We start from the raw sequence: 17,746 nt of genomic DNA, 5'->3' as shown, positions 1-17,746 counted from the left end.
TCAGTGGATGCTAAATGGATATTAATGAAGTCTCAAAGTAAAACCTCAAACTAACTTGCTAATCACAGTGGATCCAAGTTACAGACTTCACCATAACCAAGTGATCAAATTTAGCATAACCAATAACTGGATAACCTGACACATTATGTGCTCCTAGTTATGATATAATGGGCAGTACTTGACACCTATACAGTGTTCTTTCAAAAAAGCAACTACCAAATCTAATCATGAGAGAACAATGAGAAAAATCCACATTTTGTGACACAATAAGAGAGTTGGCTTTGACTCTGCCAAAGAACCAATGTAAAAAAATAAATAAATAAATAAATAATTCAAACAAAGCAAACCAATATATGGCATAGGTATCTGTTCCAGATTAAGAGAGACTGAAGAGATTAATTACAACATGAGATCCTTTCTTGGATCATAGATTCAAAAGGGAATAAAAGACACTATTGGAACAACTGGGGTAATTTCAATATGGATTGTCTACCAGATAATTCCATCATAATAATTTTAAATTTCTTGGGTGTAATGCTTTGTAGTTATATAGGAACATGCCCTTGTTCTTCAGAGAAACACATTAAAGTATTTAGGAGTGAAATATTATAATGTCTCCATGTCTCTCTCATTTTAAAATGGCTCAGAAAAAAACTGTGTGCATACATATTTGTGTGTATGCACATATAGACAGACACACATATACAGAGTGTGCAAATGTGGTAAAATATTAATAATTGGTCAACCTAGGTAAAAAACATATGCATGGTCACTGTTATTCTTTCAATTTGCAAAGTTGGAATATTTCAAAATAAAAAATTGGGGAAAACAAAAAGCCAAGATTCTAGATCACCATTACTATCTTCTGGGAAAGGGAATAGCAAGTCACTAAGCCATATATAGGGGGACAATATTTAGGAGGATTCTGTACTGACTGGCAGGTATATTCCTAGAAGAGGATTAGTTGCCTATCATAAACTAAACAAAAACTAATTACATTCCAATTTTACATTCCCCAAGAAAAATTCTGATCTATAATGAGCTTAAGCGGACTTTTGCAATTAAAAAGAATCTATATTATTGAGGCAAACAAGTATTTCAGTCTGGCTGGCAATTACATTCTCAATATCAATAAACAAACATGCATTCTGGTATAAATCCAACTTCTTGTGTGTTTAATTACTTTAAACCAGTCCCCTAGAACTTGCCTATCCTACAATTGAATCTAAAATACTGAGTTCTTACACCTGCAAAGCTGAAGATAGGCCCAACTTGGTCATACCATCTTAACTACATTTTGTTTACACTTGCTACACAGAACCAGACTGAACACCAATTGTAAAATGACTTAAAGTCAGGGATTCAAAACTTGTCCTTAGGAAAGCATCAGTGTTCAGGACTGGGATGTTTAACTGCATGAAATGTGTTTACTGAAGAGGAAAGGTTAGGAAAAACCCTGAGGCATTCCTTTGGAATTGAAAGTATTTGTATGAACTAATTTATTTTAATATCTATGTACACAGATAAAGAAATAGTTACAAATTTGTATATGTATATAAGAGTGCATGTATACATTTTCCAGCTATGTCTGCTCAGGGGGCATACTAAATGTGCAGATCTGGGTTTCCTTAATATTATCCTCCAGAGCTCATTAGAGAAATGGCTGATCCAGGGCTAAGGTGGGAAAACTACAAAATGAGCCTGGAAAACCTTTTGCCAGAAAATAAGGAAATGGTCAAACAGTGATGGGAACAGGTCAAAAAGACACACAAGCCAACTTGAAGGGGTTTCCACTGGCAAAATCCAGGATAACCTGAACATCAAAACAAATAATGAGCGTATTAGATTATAACCCATTGAATAAAATAAGAATCCATGAATCCATACAGATAATAAATAAATAAATAAATAAGGAAGAAAAGTTCTTCCTTACAGCAGAAAGCCAATTAATAAATGAGGAAGGAATAATGAAAATGAAAAACCAACATCTAGCAACTATCATAGAGATGCTGGCAAAGATGGAGTCATAAATAAAGACTAAAGCTAATAAGCAGATGTTTAATAAGAAGGAGGAAATTAGCATAAACTTAGAACATTTCCCAACAACATGTGACTTTATGGTAGGTGATCAAAGTAAACATTACCAGCAGTGGGATAGGTGGACATGACGTGCCCCTGAGGTGATGCAATGAACTGAGAAGAACACAAAATATTTTTCGTTGTTATTTTCCAAGCATGCTTTGGGTCTGGTTTGAGAAAACACTGGAAAAGACCCAAGCTGAGGGTCGTTCTACAGACTGTAAGGCCTATACTCTTCAAAACAGTCAAGGAGATGAAAAACAGGGAAGGAATGAGGAAGTATTCCAGGTTGGAGAAAAATGAAGGGACGTGACCTCTAAATGATAGGGGATCCTGGAGCAGATAGGAAAAAGAGATATTGTTGGGACTTTTGGCAAAATTACTTCAACTTAAATTATTTTAAAAAGAAAAAAATGAAAAGTAAAAGCCTGTGAATTTGATAATCGTGTACAGAAGTAGATTAGAATCCAACACTGGGGAAAAATGCTCAAGAAGACATGCATCTTGTTATAGCTATGTTACTGAGCCAATTTTTTATGATCTCAGAGCTCCCTGTGTATACCTCTATTTTAGCATTTATCCAATGCTTACCATGTACAGGCACTGTTAGATGGGTATTATTATTTTTATGTCCAATTTTACAGACAATAGAACTGCACTTGAGAAATGTTAGTAATTTTCTCAAAGACTGAGGATACAAAACTAACAACTGGAAAGTCTGAAATTAAAATCTAGAGTATCTGGTACTCAACTATTTTACACTGCATCTTTATAGGACCTACATAGGACCTTTTCCACTTAAACATCTGTGATTCATTGAAAGCAGAATAAGCAAAGGTATAGAAAAGAGTACTTTGCTTATAAATTAAAATGCTGAGTTGTTAGTCTGTTTCTTAGATTGACAATTCCTGTTTTAAAGTGATTTACACATAAATGTTTGTTATTTTAGTCCCAAAATAAATACCAAAGGAAGAAATGAAGAAAGATCTTTAACAATGGAACAGAAAAACTGAAACATACTCACAAGCTCTCCATAACGTGTAGTTGAAATTACATTTGGAGGAAAATTTCCTGTGCTGCTGAAACATAATCCACCTGTCTTCATAAATAAATAAGGAAAAAATCCAGTTTATGGAAAGGTATAAGCAATTTGATGAAAAAATATACACTTTATCAACTTGATTAGCCTTACTAAAATGTTAGGTTGCGAACATGCACAGGACCTGCTGGTATTAACGAACGTTGGTTCACATCGGATACACCTGTTCAATATAACAAAAATAATTTTTAAAATATCAAAGTATTCTAAATCTAATTTAATCAAGAACTTGTCTTCCTAAATGCTGGAGTAGAATAATTTGACTCAGCTAAACAATTACTTAAATTAATTCAACAAATGTAAAACATTAACACTGGTTTGAATAGTTCCATGCCACTCTGTGCTATAAGGCAAGGTATAATGAAATAAAATTAACCATTAATGGGGGAATATTCTTTTTGAAACCAAATGGAATATATAAGATGAATAACACTGAATAGCAAAATGATGGTTAAGTTACTTAATCAACAAAGGGCCCAACAAGCTCATCTGAATGAAATCCAATCACTTTTGATCATTAGTTTATATCATATATACCTTCCTTATTTTATCTGCCACACAGCAAAAGGGTAACATAAGCTTAAAAGATACATCTAACTATCCCCTCACCAAAACTACAAACCACATTTTTAAAATCTATTCACTGATCTTTGTTTATTTTAGGAAAATACTTCATATATTTTATTAATAAATGAGACAGAGGGAGGTCGGGTACTGGACTAGGGGGAATACTGCTGGCTTATGTGGGTTTTCATCACTCGCAACATAGAGCAGGTAGGAGTAGGGATTGGGGTATGACACAGAACTCACAAACCAGGCTCAGGGAGGAATTACAGGGGCAAAATTCGGGGATCAGCACAATAGTCAGTATTTGGATACTGCAATCTAGGTTAGGCTGAGAGAAAAGATGATCCCACACTAAGTATCCCCAAGAGAAGCTGCTCAAGTACTTCTATTTTTAACTTGGGAATTTAAAAGAGAGTTGTGCTTAGAGGGAAGTCATCAGATGGGCCTCTAGAAATATTGAAGGAGCTGAAACAGGGATAAGGGGCTTGACTTAGATGGGTGTACGTGTGTGTGTGATATGCACGTGTTTGTGAATAAAGGGGGAGGAGGAAGTGACAAAGAATACAACCATAAATCAGGGTACCTGGGATATTTACAATTTTAACTGTTACTCATTAATATATACTTTCTATGCAACAGTATATGATATATAAAGGCTTTAGCACAGTACGTGACACACCAGTAAGTCTGCTACAAACAGGAGTTACTACTATATACTATATATTATAGTTTATGTACAAACTATATAACAGACAAAAACAGTTACTGTTCACTGAGCACTTACTATGTAGAATTATACTAGGAATTTTACAAATGTATTTCCAAGTCTATCACAGCCTATGAGGTAGGTGGAATAGCCCCATTTTAACGACAAGGAGACCAGTGACTTACTGAGCTATCCAAGATCAAACAACAAATAAGAGGCTGAGCCACGATTTGCAGCTTATTCTGTCTTATGCTCTGGGCCCCAGCTTCCTTAGCTGTTAAAGTCTACTTCTATCCTTCAATGGGTCACTGGATACAATAGGAAAATACTTTAAAAAGGTAAATATTCTGCATGAATATATGATGATAGTAATGATATCAGCTCCCACCATACTGCTCACCTGTTTCCTAAAGCATTCGCTATTGTAAAAGACCTTTCATTTCCGTCACAGAGCTCACAAGTTGCGCGAGACAACAATGTTCCGTTAACATTTCTTTCCACTAAACAATTCAGAAACACAATTAAGATGTAACTCGTAATCAACATACAACCTTTTATATACTTAGAAAATGTTTAAGAAAATCCACTTATAATTATTATTCTAACAATTATTAAAACATTTTCTATGCATAAAAAACATGTCAAGCACCTTGATAATAAGCTGTGGAAAAGTGAACCTTCCCTATTCACACGTAAAAACATACAGAAACTGATTTCCAAATCATAGTATTTTTTCCTCAAAAATGTTCTTACAAACTTTGAATAAGAAGTGAGCTATGGTAGGTCTGCATAGATTAGAATGAAATAGCAACACATCCTAAAGTAATTTGGGTGGAGAATAAAAATACATATTCGGGGCCCCCCTGAAGAGCTGGGGGAGAATGCAGAGGTATTGGACTTCCTCACCTGGGTTGTTGCGGATGTTCTCACAAACATTGGGGACTGACGGCTTGATGTGCTGAGCCCTCTGTCTTGGGGCTGGCCCCTATGAAGCCTGTTGCTGCAAGGAAAGGCTAACCCTGTTTATAATTGTGCCTGAGAGTCTCCCCCTGAGTGTCTCTTTGTTAGATGTGGCCCTCTCTCTCTAACTAAGCCACCTTGGCGGGTGACCTTGCTGCCCTCCCCCCAGTGAGGGACCTGACTCCCAGGGGTGTAAATCTCCCTGGCAACACAGGATATGACTCCCGGGGATGCATCTGGACCCGGCATCATGAGAACATCTTGACCAAAAGGGGTTTGCAAAATGAAATGAAACAAAGCTTCAGTGGCTGTGAGAGACTTCAAATGAAGTTGAGAAGTCACTCTCATGGACATTCTTAAGCACCATACAGTTAACACTTTTTAGGTTTTAATATATTGGAATAGCTAGAAGTAAATACCTGAAACTACCAAACTCCAACCTACTAGCCTTGCCTCTTGAAGATGACTGTATAACAATGTAGCTTACAATGGGTGACAGTAAGTGTGACTGTGAAAACCCTGTGGATCGCACTCCCTTTATCCAGTAGAAAAATGGGGACAAAATCTAAATGAAAAATAGGGTGGGATGGGTGGGGTAATCTGAGTGGGGTTTTTTTGTTTGTTTGTTTGTTTTTAATTTTTTTATTGTGATTCTGATTCTTTCTGTTGTAAGGAAAATGTTCAAAAATAGATTGGGGTGATGAATGTACAACTGTAAGATGGTACTGTGAACAGTTGATTGTACACCATAGATGACTGTATGGTATGGGAATATTTCTTAATAAAACTGAATTTTAAAAAAAATGTCCTTACATACATGTAAGGACAACACAATGAATGACATCTAATCTACTATAACTGCCATGTCTACCAGTTAATGACGGATAGTCATTTTCTTCAACCCTTCAGAAATTGGTTGATTCAGGCATAATATATCTGTGTTTTCAGAGAACCTGAAAAGTCCTTCATACAAATGCTTCATAAAATCAGTTAAGTTTATCAACCTATTAAAAAAGTGGTTTCACTTTAATCAATAGCAATGTAGGTTTTGAACATCACAACAGAAAAATAAAGAATATAAATTGACAACTCACAAAAGAAGACATGTAATGGTCAAAATAAACATATTAAATAATCTATGAAATAATGCCAACTTCACTAGTATTCAAAGATACGCATATAAAAATAAGATCAATGTTTTTGCACAGCAAATTAAGTTTTTTTAAAAGAAAATTACTGTTGGCAAGGATTCAAAGAAATAGGAATCTCATATTACTAATAAGGTACAACCTTTTTGGAGAAGTAACTTGTACACAAGCCCCAAACTTTAAAAAGTTCATATCCTTTAATCCTTCAAATGTGCTTCCAATAATTTATCTTAAGAAAATAATCAGAAATTTCTAATAAATGTTAAGAAAAAATAATTACCTCATTCACAAAGAAATAAATGGAATTTCATGTGATGTAATTTTTAATGTGTCAAATTGGAAAAAAATTAAGAAGTTTGATTATATCAAGTATCAGGAAGAATACAGGGAAGCAATTATTTTCATAGACAGCTGATGAGTTTTGTTCTGCAACTTGGAAAGTAGTATCTACTAAAATTTTAAATGCACATACCCTACAACACTACAGTTTCATTTCTCAATAGCTAACCTACAGAAATACTTGCCTATTTGTATAAGGAGGCAGGTATAATGAATGTTCCAGTTTGGATGTATTATGTACCCCAAAAGGCCATGTTCTTTAATATAATTTTGTGGGGGCAGATGTATTAGTGTTGATTAGGTTGGTATCCTTTGGTTGACTGTTTCCATGGAGATGTGACTCAATCAACTGTGGGTGAAATGTTTGATTAAATTATTTCCATGCAGATGTGGGCCCTGCCCATTCAGGGTGGGTCTTGATTTAATCACTGGAGCCCTATAAAAGAACTCAGAAACAAAAGAACCTCAAAGCAGCTGAGGGTGACATTTTGGAGAGCAGCTGAGAGAGAGATTTTGAAGACAGCCACTGAAAGTAGACTTTTGCTGATACTTTGGAGACGTTAGCCTGGTGTTTGCTCCTGAGAAGTTAAGAGAGGACAAAACTCCCCAAGAACAACATTTTGAAGAAGGCACAGGAACTGAGAGGAGCTGGAACACAATCTGGAAACAGCAGATGCCAGCCACGTGCCTTCCCAGCTAACACAGGTTTTCCAGATGCCACTGGCCTTCCTTCGGTGAAGGTATACTAGTGTTGATGCCTTAATTTGGACATTTTCATTGCCTTCAGACTGTAAGTTTGTAAAGAAATAAACCCCCTTTATGTAAGCCAATCCATTTCTGGTTTTTGCTTAACAGCAGCATTAGCAAACTGGAACAACAGTATTTATTGAAACATTATTTCTTAGAAAATCAAGTGAATTATTTTAAATAACAGAAAGGTGATATATCCATGCTATGAAATACCGTAGAGGAGATGAAAAAGAATGAGGTAGATGTAGATGGACTAATATACTGTTAACTAAAAAGAGTAAGCTATAAAAGGATATTTTTGGTGTGAAAACACTTATTTATTTTCTGTGGCTATGTATGTACATTTGTATGTTAAGAACAACAAAAAATTTCTGGAAGAACACACACACATGCATCCCCAAATGATAACAATAGCTTTGGGGTTGAGGGAACCATAACGAGAGAATCAGGCATTGGGGAAAATGGTCAAAGAGAACTTATCCATGAAGTTTTAAGTTTTTGCCAGGTGGTAAAATACAATTTTAACAAAAGTAGAGGTAAACAACTTGTTCCTTCTACAATCATCCCCATCTCAGTTAATGGCAATTCCATTTGACCATTTACTTAGGCCCCAGTTCTTAGCATCTTCTCTTTCCTTTTCATCCTCCACAATAAAAAAAATAATAAAATCAAATATTAAAAAATCTGTAAATCCTGTCAACTCTCCAAAATATATCCAGATGTTGAATTATTCTCTCTACAACTACCACCCTGGCCCAAGCACTGTCACTTAAACTTTTGCAACACTTTTTTAACTGGACCCCTTGATGCAGAAGTTAGAGTATTTTAAAACCTAAGTGAGATCATGTCCTTCCTCCGCTTAAAGCCTTCCAATAGCCCTTCATCTCACCCAGAGTAATTTCCAAGGTCATTACCATAGTCTGCATAAGGCCTTACATGATCTGCATTCCATTACCCTCAACTTTTCAGACCCATCTATTTCTGCTTTCCTCCTCCTTTGCTTCAGACACAAGTATACTTGCTATCCTTGGAACAGACCTTCGCACTTGCTATTCCCTTGAATGATGTTCCCCAGTCTTCTACATGGCTTTGCTTCCTTTAAGTCTTTGCTCAGATGTCACCATTCCTGAGACGCCATCCATGATCATTCATGTAAAATAATATTCTACTCTCTCTTCCCTTTAATTTTTTTTCATAGCACTTACCCCCTGACATAAAACTATTTATTTGTTTACAGTCTTTCTCTTGCCACTAGAATGCATGTTCCTTGGGAGTTTGACTGACCACTATTCCAGAGGTTAGAACAGTACTTGGCACACAACATGTGCTGAACAAACCTTTTTAAAAAAAACAAGTAAAATTTAAAACCAAGAATTTTCACATTAAATAAATCAGAATTTCTGGCATCTCCTTTAAAAATGGGAAAATTTAATTTCATGGGACTCATGTTGATATATACGGCAATTGGCTGAAGCTGAACTGGAGCTAGCTACTGCCCCTGACATCAAGCATACCCTCTTTGGTCAAGTTGGTTTAAAAATTCACTTTATTTTTTATCATCAAATACTTGTGAATGAATAAGTATGATGACACCTGCAAAAATCTGCAAGGATATGGAGATACATATAAATTCGAAAGCATTTTTTCTGGAAAAATATAGAAAGAACTTAATCGTGGTGATATGTGAAGAGAGGAATTGGGAGTGACGGTAGAAAGGAAAGGAGTATTACTTTCCATTATAGACTTTTTTTTTTTAATATTTAAAGTTCTAATGATATGCATGTATTACTTTGATTTTAAAAAGTAAATTTTTGAGGTTGATGTTAAAATATACATACATAATTTAAGCAGTAAATCTATATGTGCAATTAAGGAACTAGCTCTAAAATATACTGTATTTGCATATACATTGAATTTTGGGGGGAAAGAGAGAAGAAACAATTAACCTAGGTAAATTCAGGAAAATTAAATGGGTAGGGAGTATAGACTTTTACTTATCATATTACAGCTTCATGAAATATTTTATAGTTTTTAATGATATGCACTCACCGTTTTAAAAAAATTATTTACCTGATTACCTAGGCATTTTCCTCCTATAACAGAAATTGGGAAGTATTGGGAGAAGCTGTGCAAAAAGCAAAGATGAAGCCTCTTTCTGTCCACTTCACCAATCTCCACAAACCCCTTTTACAAACCCACAGAAGAAATTAACAACACAAGCCCAAAGCGGCTCTAAGAGGCAACATGGAGAGCTTTCATGTAATAGTAGCCTCTAAACTAGGGAAATGCTATGTTTTTCAAAGATGCCATCAAATGTAAGAGGCCACAGTTTAGAAAAAGCCGCAAAGAAAATGCTGCTTCCCCTTGCTTCTGACCCACAGATGTATTTACAGCATGTCTGACATGTAGGGAATAAAGAATTTAGAAGGTAAACAATAATTCATACACACATAGCTGATACCAAGTGTACTTGTATGTATTTTTCTCTTGATATAACTGCATTTCTTTAAACCTGCACTGTCCTTTTGTGGCTACTGAGCACTTCAAATGTGGTTAGCCCAAACTGAGATTTCAAAGACTTAGTAAGAAAAAGAATGAAAATACCTTGTTAACTTTTATATACCTTACATGTTAAAATGATAATATTTTTGGGTATTATTGCCTTAAATAAAATATATATTAAAAGTAATTTTGCTTGTTTCTTTTTCATGTGTCTACAAGAAAATTTTAAATTACATATGTGGCTTATATTTCTTTTGGATAGCACTACTTTAAATAAATGCCAACATATTTGTCCTTAATTGTTTTTATTCTTTAAAATTAAATCTGATTTACCTTCCTCTTCCTATAATCCTTAAATTTAAGAAATAGCATATCATAAAATGAAAAAAATTTCAAATTACCATCAAGCTCCTGAAATTTTTCATTAGCTCCATCCCTAAGAAAACACCCCACCCCCCAAATACTGTGAGAATAACTTCATTTTTTCAAGAGAGGCAATAGAGCTCATTAAACTATTAAAAATCAATGGATAAATTATAGTACAAATTTAACTTTACAATTGCTTAAATATTTATCAGTCAAGTGAAGGTTCCCTAGGCAAGTCAAGGGTCTCATATTCTTAAGCCTAGTGCTAAGAGGTAAATTCATCCACTGCTTCTCTGCCCTGGAGGCAACCATTATTACCAGTTTTTTATGAATACTTTCAGAAATAGGCTATGCATATACAAGCACATATACATATATATCACCTTTTTTAAAAAGGTAGCATACCAAATACACAAAACTGCTGATAAATAAATATTTGTAGATGAATGAACACACTGTTCTATACCTTGCTTTTTTTCACTTAACGATAAATCTTGGATTTCTTTCCATAGCAATACTTTCAGAGCTGCCTCATTACTCTTCCATGGCTGCATCCTATACTGGTATATGGATGTACCATAGTTGATTTGATCAATCCTTTCTTGACAGACTAGTTTACATTGTTTCTAATCTTTTCTCTTAGGAATCATGCTATAATAAAAAATATGCAAACTTTTTCAGGCATATATTTAAGTATTATCAGAACAAGAAATTCATAGAAGAGGGCTTGCTGGGCAGAGATGATCCATCTGTGTTTCAAATTCTGATAAACACTGTCAATTTGCTCTCCATACAGGATGGACCAATTTATAATCCCCTAATAAATATATGAATGTCTGTTTCTCTGAATCCCTGTAAACACACTGTCAAAGTTCACAGTTTGAAAATGAAATCTAATAGGTTAAAAATGAAATCTCATTTAGCATTAACTCACATTTTCCTTACTGTGAGAATGGTTGAGCATTTTGACAGGTTTAAATATTTTTTTCTGTGAACTTTTTTCATGTTTTTTGGCCATTCAAAAAACTGGTTATTCATTTTGCTCTTATTTCTTTATAGGAGCTTTCCTTAGCCTCCTGCCTGTTGTATACATTATAAATTTTTCTCTAGTCTATAGTTTGATTTGGGTATTGTTTATGACTTTTTTGTCATGTGGAATTTTCTTTATGAGTCTGTAGTAAAACTTACAAAAATTTCCACCTATAGCTTCTGGGGTTTTAGTCATACTTAGAAAGGACTATTCCATACCAAGACTATAAAAAGTTTTCCTAGGTTTTCTTTAAAACATGGATTTAAGAACTTTCATGGATTAATGTTTAATACTTAAGTATTTTATTCACTTGGAATCTATATTTATTTAAAGAATAAGATAGAAATCCAACTTAAATATTTTCCCAGTACAATTTATTAATCATTTTTATCATATACCAAATTCCCATATGGATTGATCTATTTTTGATTCTTTGCTTTAAATTCCATCAGTTTGTGTGTGCCAGCTAGACATGTTATTAGTAGCTTTATAATATTCTTGCTATTATATTATTTCCTTTTTCAGGATTTTCTTGTTTTTTTCATATATTTTTCCAAAAAACTTTCAGAATCAGTTTGTGTAGTCACCAAAACAAATAAACAAACCAACAAACGAACAAACAAAACAAGATTCTGGTATAATTTATTAGGGTTCCTTTAAACTTACAGACTGAAATTGATAGAGTTGACATCTTTATGATATTTAATCTTCCCTTCTAAAGAATATGAGGTGTTTTCACTTATTGAAACATACTTTAGCATCCCTCAGTAGCTTTCTAAGGTTTTCTTCAATTAACTTACCTTGCATATTTTTATGCAATACTTAGTTTATACCTAGGTATATGTTGTTGTTGTTGCTACTCTCGATGAAATCTTTTCTTCCATCACATTTTATAAATGATTGTTGCTTGTTTATAGGAGGGCTATTTTTTAAATATTAACTTTGTATCCAGGAACCTTTAGTCTGAGGTTTTCTAAATATATAATCAAATCATCTGCAAATAACATCTTCTACCTTCTCCTTTCCCATGGTTATGTAATATTTCTTTCTCTTATCTAAGTACATAGTTTATATCTTTTTCCTCTCCTGATATTAATAGGAATTTTTATCATTTTTCCCTACTAAGTATCATGTTGGCTTTTGGGTTGAAACATATTTTATCATGTTAAAGAAGTATTAATCTATCCCTACATTATTAAAAATTTTTTAATCAGGCAGAGTTTTTAGTCAAATAAATTATTTTATCTTTTAATTTAAACAGATTAAAAAAGTAAACAAACATTACATTATTTCCCAATGCCTCTTGATTTTGGACAACAATAAAAAATATTGTTAAGTAATCAGCAAGCAATTTCAATTAATGTCTTTTATCAAAAACAAACACAAATGAAGATTTATCACTACTATTTCATAAAGAATCTATTTCTTACCTAAAATATGGTCAGGGGGACACTGGCATTTTCCTTGTTCAGTTAAACCATAAGGGCAAGAGATGCAGTTCCAGCCATCTTCAGTAACACCTTTCTAAATTAAATTAAAAATAAATTATTCTCTCCTTCTTAACTGATGAATAACTTCAAAAAGCCACAAAAGTGTTCAATTTGCAGTGGATATTCAAATAAATCCTACATAATTAGCTACATAAAAATTCCCTGGATAGCCAATTTATGCTTATATTCCAAACTTAAGCCATACATTACTACTACATACTGCCTGCTACTAAAAGATTAGTTCTGGATAAAAATTCTTTCTTCTTCATAATTTTTAGTTCAAATGAATCCTCATCTTCATGATTAATTTCATCATTAAATTTTTCTATTTACAAAGATAAAAGAACAAACCTCAACAGGATTTATTCAATGACTAGCCAACTAATAGTTTAGTCTTATCTGTTATAAAATAACTATTCTAGTTTTGTCAAATGCATTAGCTTTTTTTCCAAGTACATGACCTTTCAAAAAGTAATTTATAATTCAAAATGGGTGAATTTTAGGGTACATAAATTATGCCTTGAGTTATTAAAAATTAATTCCTGAGAATATTTCCTTCTATCCGCTAATACTTTGTACAAGTAAAGCTTTTTTTTTTTTTAAATAAAATGTGACATCATACAAAATTGGGCTTACTATATTACACGGTCTAGCAAACTCCTGAGGTAAAATACAATAATTATATTACAAATAGCTATGTAACCAAAGTTAATAGAGTAAAACAAAAGAATGCCACAAATAATTTTTTGTTGTTGAAAAAGTGGATATACCAAGAAATGTTACTATACTTGACAACACATTTATATGGATTATTTTTAAAATTATGGTAACTTAATAATGTCACTGAAAAATAAATCAGATTTGGCACAATTTCATATTAGCAACTCTTCATCGTTGGTAATATAGGGTCAGTTATTTCCAAAAATACAAAACAAATATCAAAATGACAATCAGACTTGTATGTACAAACTATAAGTTAGGAAAACTGGTAACTTTATATTAAAATGTTTTCTATATGGGCAATCAGAACAAACACTCCTGTAAAATGCAAAACTGACGCACACAGACTCCTCTTTATCCAAAATGACTGGAAAATATACTTTGTTAATTGAGAACTATTAGATATAGAAACCATTAATTTACTAATATTCTAAACACTTCTAATATACTAAAGAATTAGAAATAATGAAATTACTAACAAAACAGCAATGGACATTATTTAACCTATATATTCATGCAACTGGCATTTCATGAACTTATCACACTTTTGATACCATTGTGAACATTATTATATAAAACTATTGACAAAGTAGGTCTAAGGGGTGTACTGAATCTGTATCAAACAAAGGAACTCCTCCCAAACCAAATTGCTTATATGATGAAAGCCTTTATATTAGCTTTTATATTGTGTCATTCACTTTTTTATCTTTATAACTTACTCTATGGGGAAAATAAGCAAAGAATTTTTAACAGCTTTGTGGTTGTCTGGATTTCAGATTAAAAAAGTAAAGAAATATATTTCAGTTTTCTCCAAGTTTGCATAAAATTTCCCTGATCTCCTCAAATTTACTCTAGTAAAAATAAAGTTAAGTATTTTTGAAGTTTGCAGGGAAATAGTAAAGATTAATTGCAGTTTAAAAATGAATTACTTTACCATTTTTTTACAATAAAATTATTTTAAAATATAACTCCATACCATGTTTTCTGGGCACTTTTCACAAATAATGGTAGATCCTCCATTATTAGAGATCATCTGAAATCCTGGTAGACACACACATGAAGTTCCTGAAGAGGAAAGAGTCATTTTTGCCTTTAGTAATTAGAAGTAAAACTCCAAGATAGGGCAACTTTTAATAATTCCTAATATCTTGAGAAGCAGTATGGTGGTTAAGAGCAAGACACTGAACTATGGTACTGTAACTGATAACATTGTTTGAAATTTCCTATATAACTACTTATTAAAAAGTACTTTGAAAGTTATCATCTTTCTGCATATATGTTATATTTCACAATAAGGAAATAACTGCAATTGTGGAACTGTAACCCATAACATTCCTTTGAAACGTGCTCTACAGCTACTCATTAAATTGTGCATTGTTATCACCTTTCTGTATATACTCTATATTTTACAATAAGGAAATAACTGAAACTTAAAATTTGCTCTCTACCTACTTGTTAAATCACACTTTGAAAGTTATCACTTTTATGTAAATACGTTGTATTCCACAATAAAAAAAATGAAAAACAAAACAAAAAACCAAAGAGCAAGATGCTGAAGCCAATACTGCCTGGGTTCAAATCCAGGAACATACTGCTTAGGTTCAAATCTTGGTTATGCTACTTAATTTCTCCATGCCTCAGCTTCTTCTCTGGTAAAATGGGGTAGTAACAGAACCTACCTCAAAGGGTTAAAATGAGTTATTAAATTAATTATTATATGTAAAGGGCTTTGATATTGTCTGTCCCACAGTGAGTTGTATTTGCTACCATTTTAAGGACCAGCATAATTAAACTACTAATAAAACTACTGATTAACTTCTGTGGGTAATTTTACATTTCTATGTCACCCAACCATAAACATATATTCAGTGAATTCAAATTTACTTTGTCAAAACAAAACCTTATCAGGAAAGTTACCTTGATTCAAATAAATCACTGTTTTGTTCAACCCGGACATGTAGTAAACATTACAAGATAAACACTATTCAACTTGCTGGACAGGTAGGTGTACCATCGTCTAACGGCAGTAAGTGGAAACAGCACCGAGAAGAGTCTATGTAGTATAAGGCATACAAAATCTGGATTTATAATTATAAGCTAATACCTTACACTTACAGAGTCTCTGAAATGCTTTCTCATTCATACTTACTCACTTGAGCATCCTGACCTGTCTTGTTCAATGATCCAAATAAAGACATATCAAATTTGAAGATGGTAAAAGTATCATCTTAATACCATGGGTGACCAAATCGAGATTGAAAATATCTTGGAATTTAGAATACGGAAGAAGACTTACTGAGCAGTGTCAATGAGGAGAATTAAGACCAAATGATAGAAGTTTCAGGGGAAAAAAAATGAAGTGCCTAATCTAAAGAGATTTAAAGAGCAACTAACATTATTCAACAAGAGAAAGGGCTAAATCCTAACGAAATCTGTATTGGGGACACACTATATAGTGGAAATATGTAGTTCCAGACTGAGGACAAATAGACAGGAGTTCTTCCATTCTCCAATTTAAGGTGACACAGAAGATATTACGACCTTTTGAGGAGGTCTTCAATTTCCTTATCTGCAAATTGGGGAGACTGGATCTCATCATGTTTGCAGTCCCTACCAGCCCTAAGTTTCTGGGATTTGAAAAGTAAGATAATAGGGCTATCAAAGTTTACAACTGCAAAATTTGTATCTCTTGCCAAACCTTTCTTGTCACCTACTCCTCTGCATCTTACCTTTTCTCTTTCTTTTCTTCTCTCCCGGCTGCTTTCCAGGTGCTACCTAAAGATCTCTGGAAGATGAATGAGGCATTGGTGCTGAAAAATGAATACCTAGAACTGTTTACGCGGTAGCGAACTCAGGGTTCCCCAAATTCATTATGTCCAAACTGCGATTCTCCAAGGAAACGGTTCCCTCAGCCGTCGGCGGTTAACCTTTCTGACTTATTCCTCCCGCAGACAAAAAAGGCGTTTCTGCGACGCCGGGAGACTAGGGACAGCCCCAAGGAGGAAGGGTTACTTTGCCGGAGCCCATTCCAAAGGGTCTCACTCACCTCGGGCATCCTGCCTCTGGTTGGCTCCACACGAGACACAGGAAAGCGCGGAGGTATCGAAGTACTGATTGTGGCCGCAAGTATCCGGCTGCTGGAAAGGGAAGGAGAAGGTCTGGGCTTTCGAGACGCACGGAAGGACCAAAAGGAAGAACGCAGTCACAGCGGCGGAGGACAAAGAGAAGCAAGCCGCCATCGCCAACCCAGCCCCACCACCGCCCGTCGCCATGGTGCCGACGCCAGCTACTGTCCACTTTCCCACACCCCATCAGCCTCTGCGACGAGTCCGCTGCTGCTGATTGGACAACTTCCCTGGCACACCCCCATCCCAGCCCGGGATTTCGGATCTGTCTGCCTGCGGGGCCTGGTTGCTAGGTTACCAAACCCGCGGGAAGCTGGCGGGTCCGGGAAACCTTGGGTTAGAATCAGGCTTGCCCGGGAACCTGAAGGGCTCAATGGTCTATTTATAATAAATAATGTGTTTTAAACTCTGGGACGCTCTCATTCGATTTAGGGAATCTGGAAATAGCACAGGAAAGAAAAATATCTGATTGCATCACATAAAGAAAATATCTGATTGCTTCACAAAAAACGAAACTAAGGGTAAGTTGTTTCACGATAATGTTGTTAAATTTATTTCCATCAGATTGTATCCATACTAAGTTATTTTCACGTCAAAGAAGACATTCCAAGATGTATATGGTACTTTGGCTAGCATTTTAAAAGTATGAAAAACACTGATTTAAAATATGTAATATTGGAGGATTACTATGTATCAAGCACTAAAAAAAAAAATCTTTCCTGCCAGACGTTTGTGTTTCTACTCCCTTTAAGAATAGGAAATCATGTAAATAATGGAGATCATCTTTACATTACTTGTTAATAAATAAAAAAGAACCTAATTTTTAAAAAGAAATAAACATACATGAATGTTGTCTTTCAAAGTA

At 34.2% G+C, this 17,746-nt stretch overlaps 1 protein-coding gene across 1 annotated transcript in view; it reads right to left on the bottom strand.

Annotated features, from left to right (window-relative positions):
- The window catches only part of TMEM67 (transmembrane protein 67), an 87,635-nt gene extending 70,595 nt beyond the window's left edge, over positions 1 to 17,040 (bottom strand). The window contains exons 1-6 of the mRNA XM_037803184.1: positions 16,803 to 17,040; positions 14,733 to 14,821; positions 12,977 to 13,070; positions 4,852 to 4,951; positions 3,272 to 3,341; positions 3,104 to 3,178 (exon numbers count right to left, since the gene is read on the bottom strand). Coding sequence (XP_037659112.1) covers positions 3,104 to 3,178; positions 3,272 to 3,341; positions 4,852 to 4,951; positions 12,977 to 13,070; positions 14,733 to 14,821; positions 16,803 to 17,028 — 654 coding nt within the window. The 5' untranslated portion in view covers positions 17,029 to 17,040. The remainder of the gene's footprint in view (positions 1 to 3,103; positions 3,179 to 3,271; positions 3,342 to 4,851; positions 4,952 to 12,976; positions 13,071 to 14,732; positions 14,822 to 16,802) is intronic.
- Between the last annotated feature and the right edge of the window lie 706 nt (positions 17,041 to 17,746).

Source organism: Choloepus didactylus, chromosome 14 (assembly GCF_015220235.1).
Source record: "Choloepus didactylus isolate mChoDid1 chromosome 14, mChoDid1.pri, whole genome shotgun sequence".
Classification (NCBI taxonomy): domain Eukaryota; kingdom Metazoa; phylum Chordata; class Mammalia; order Pilosa; family Megalonychidae; genus Choloepus; species Choloepus didactylus.
The sequence above is the reverse complement of the archived record's forward strand: the minus strand, read 5'-3'. Positions and strand labels throughout refer to the sequence as shown.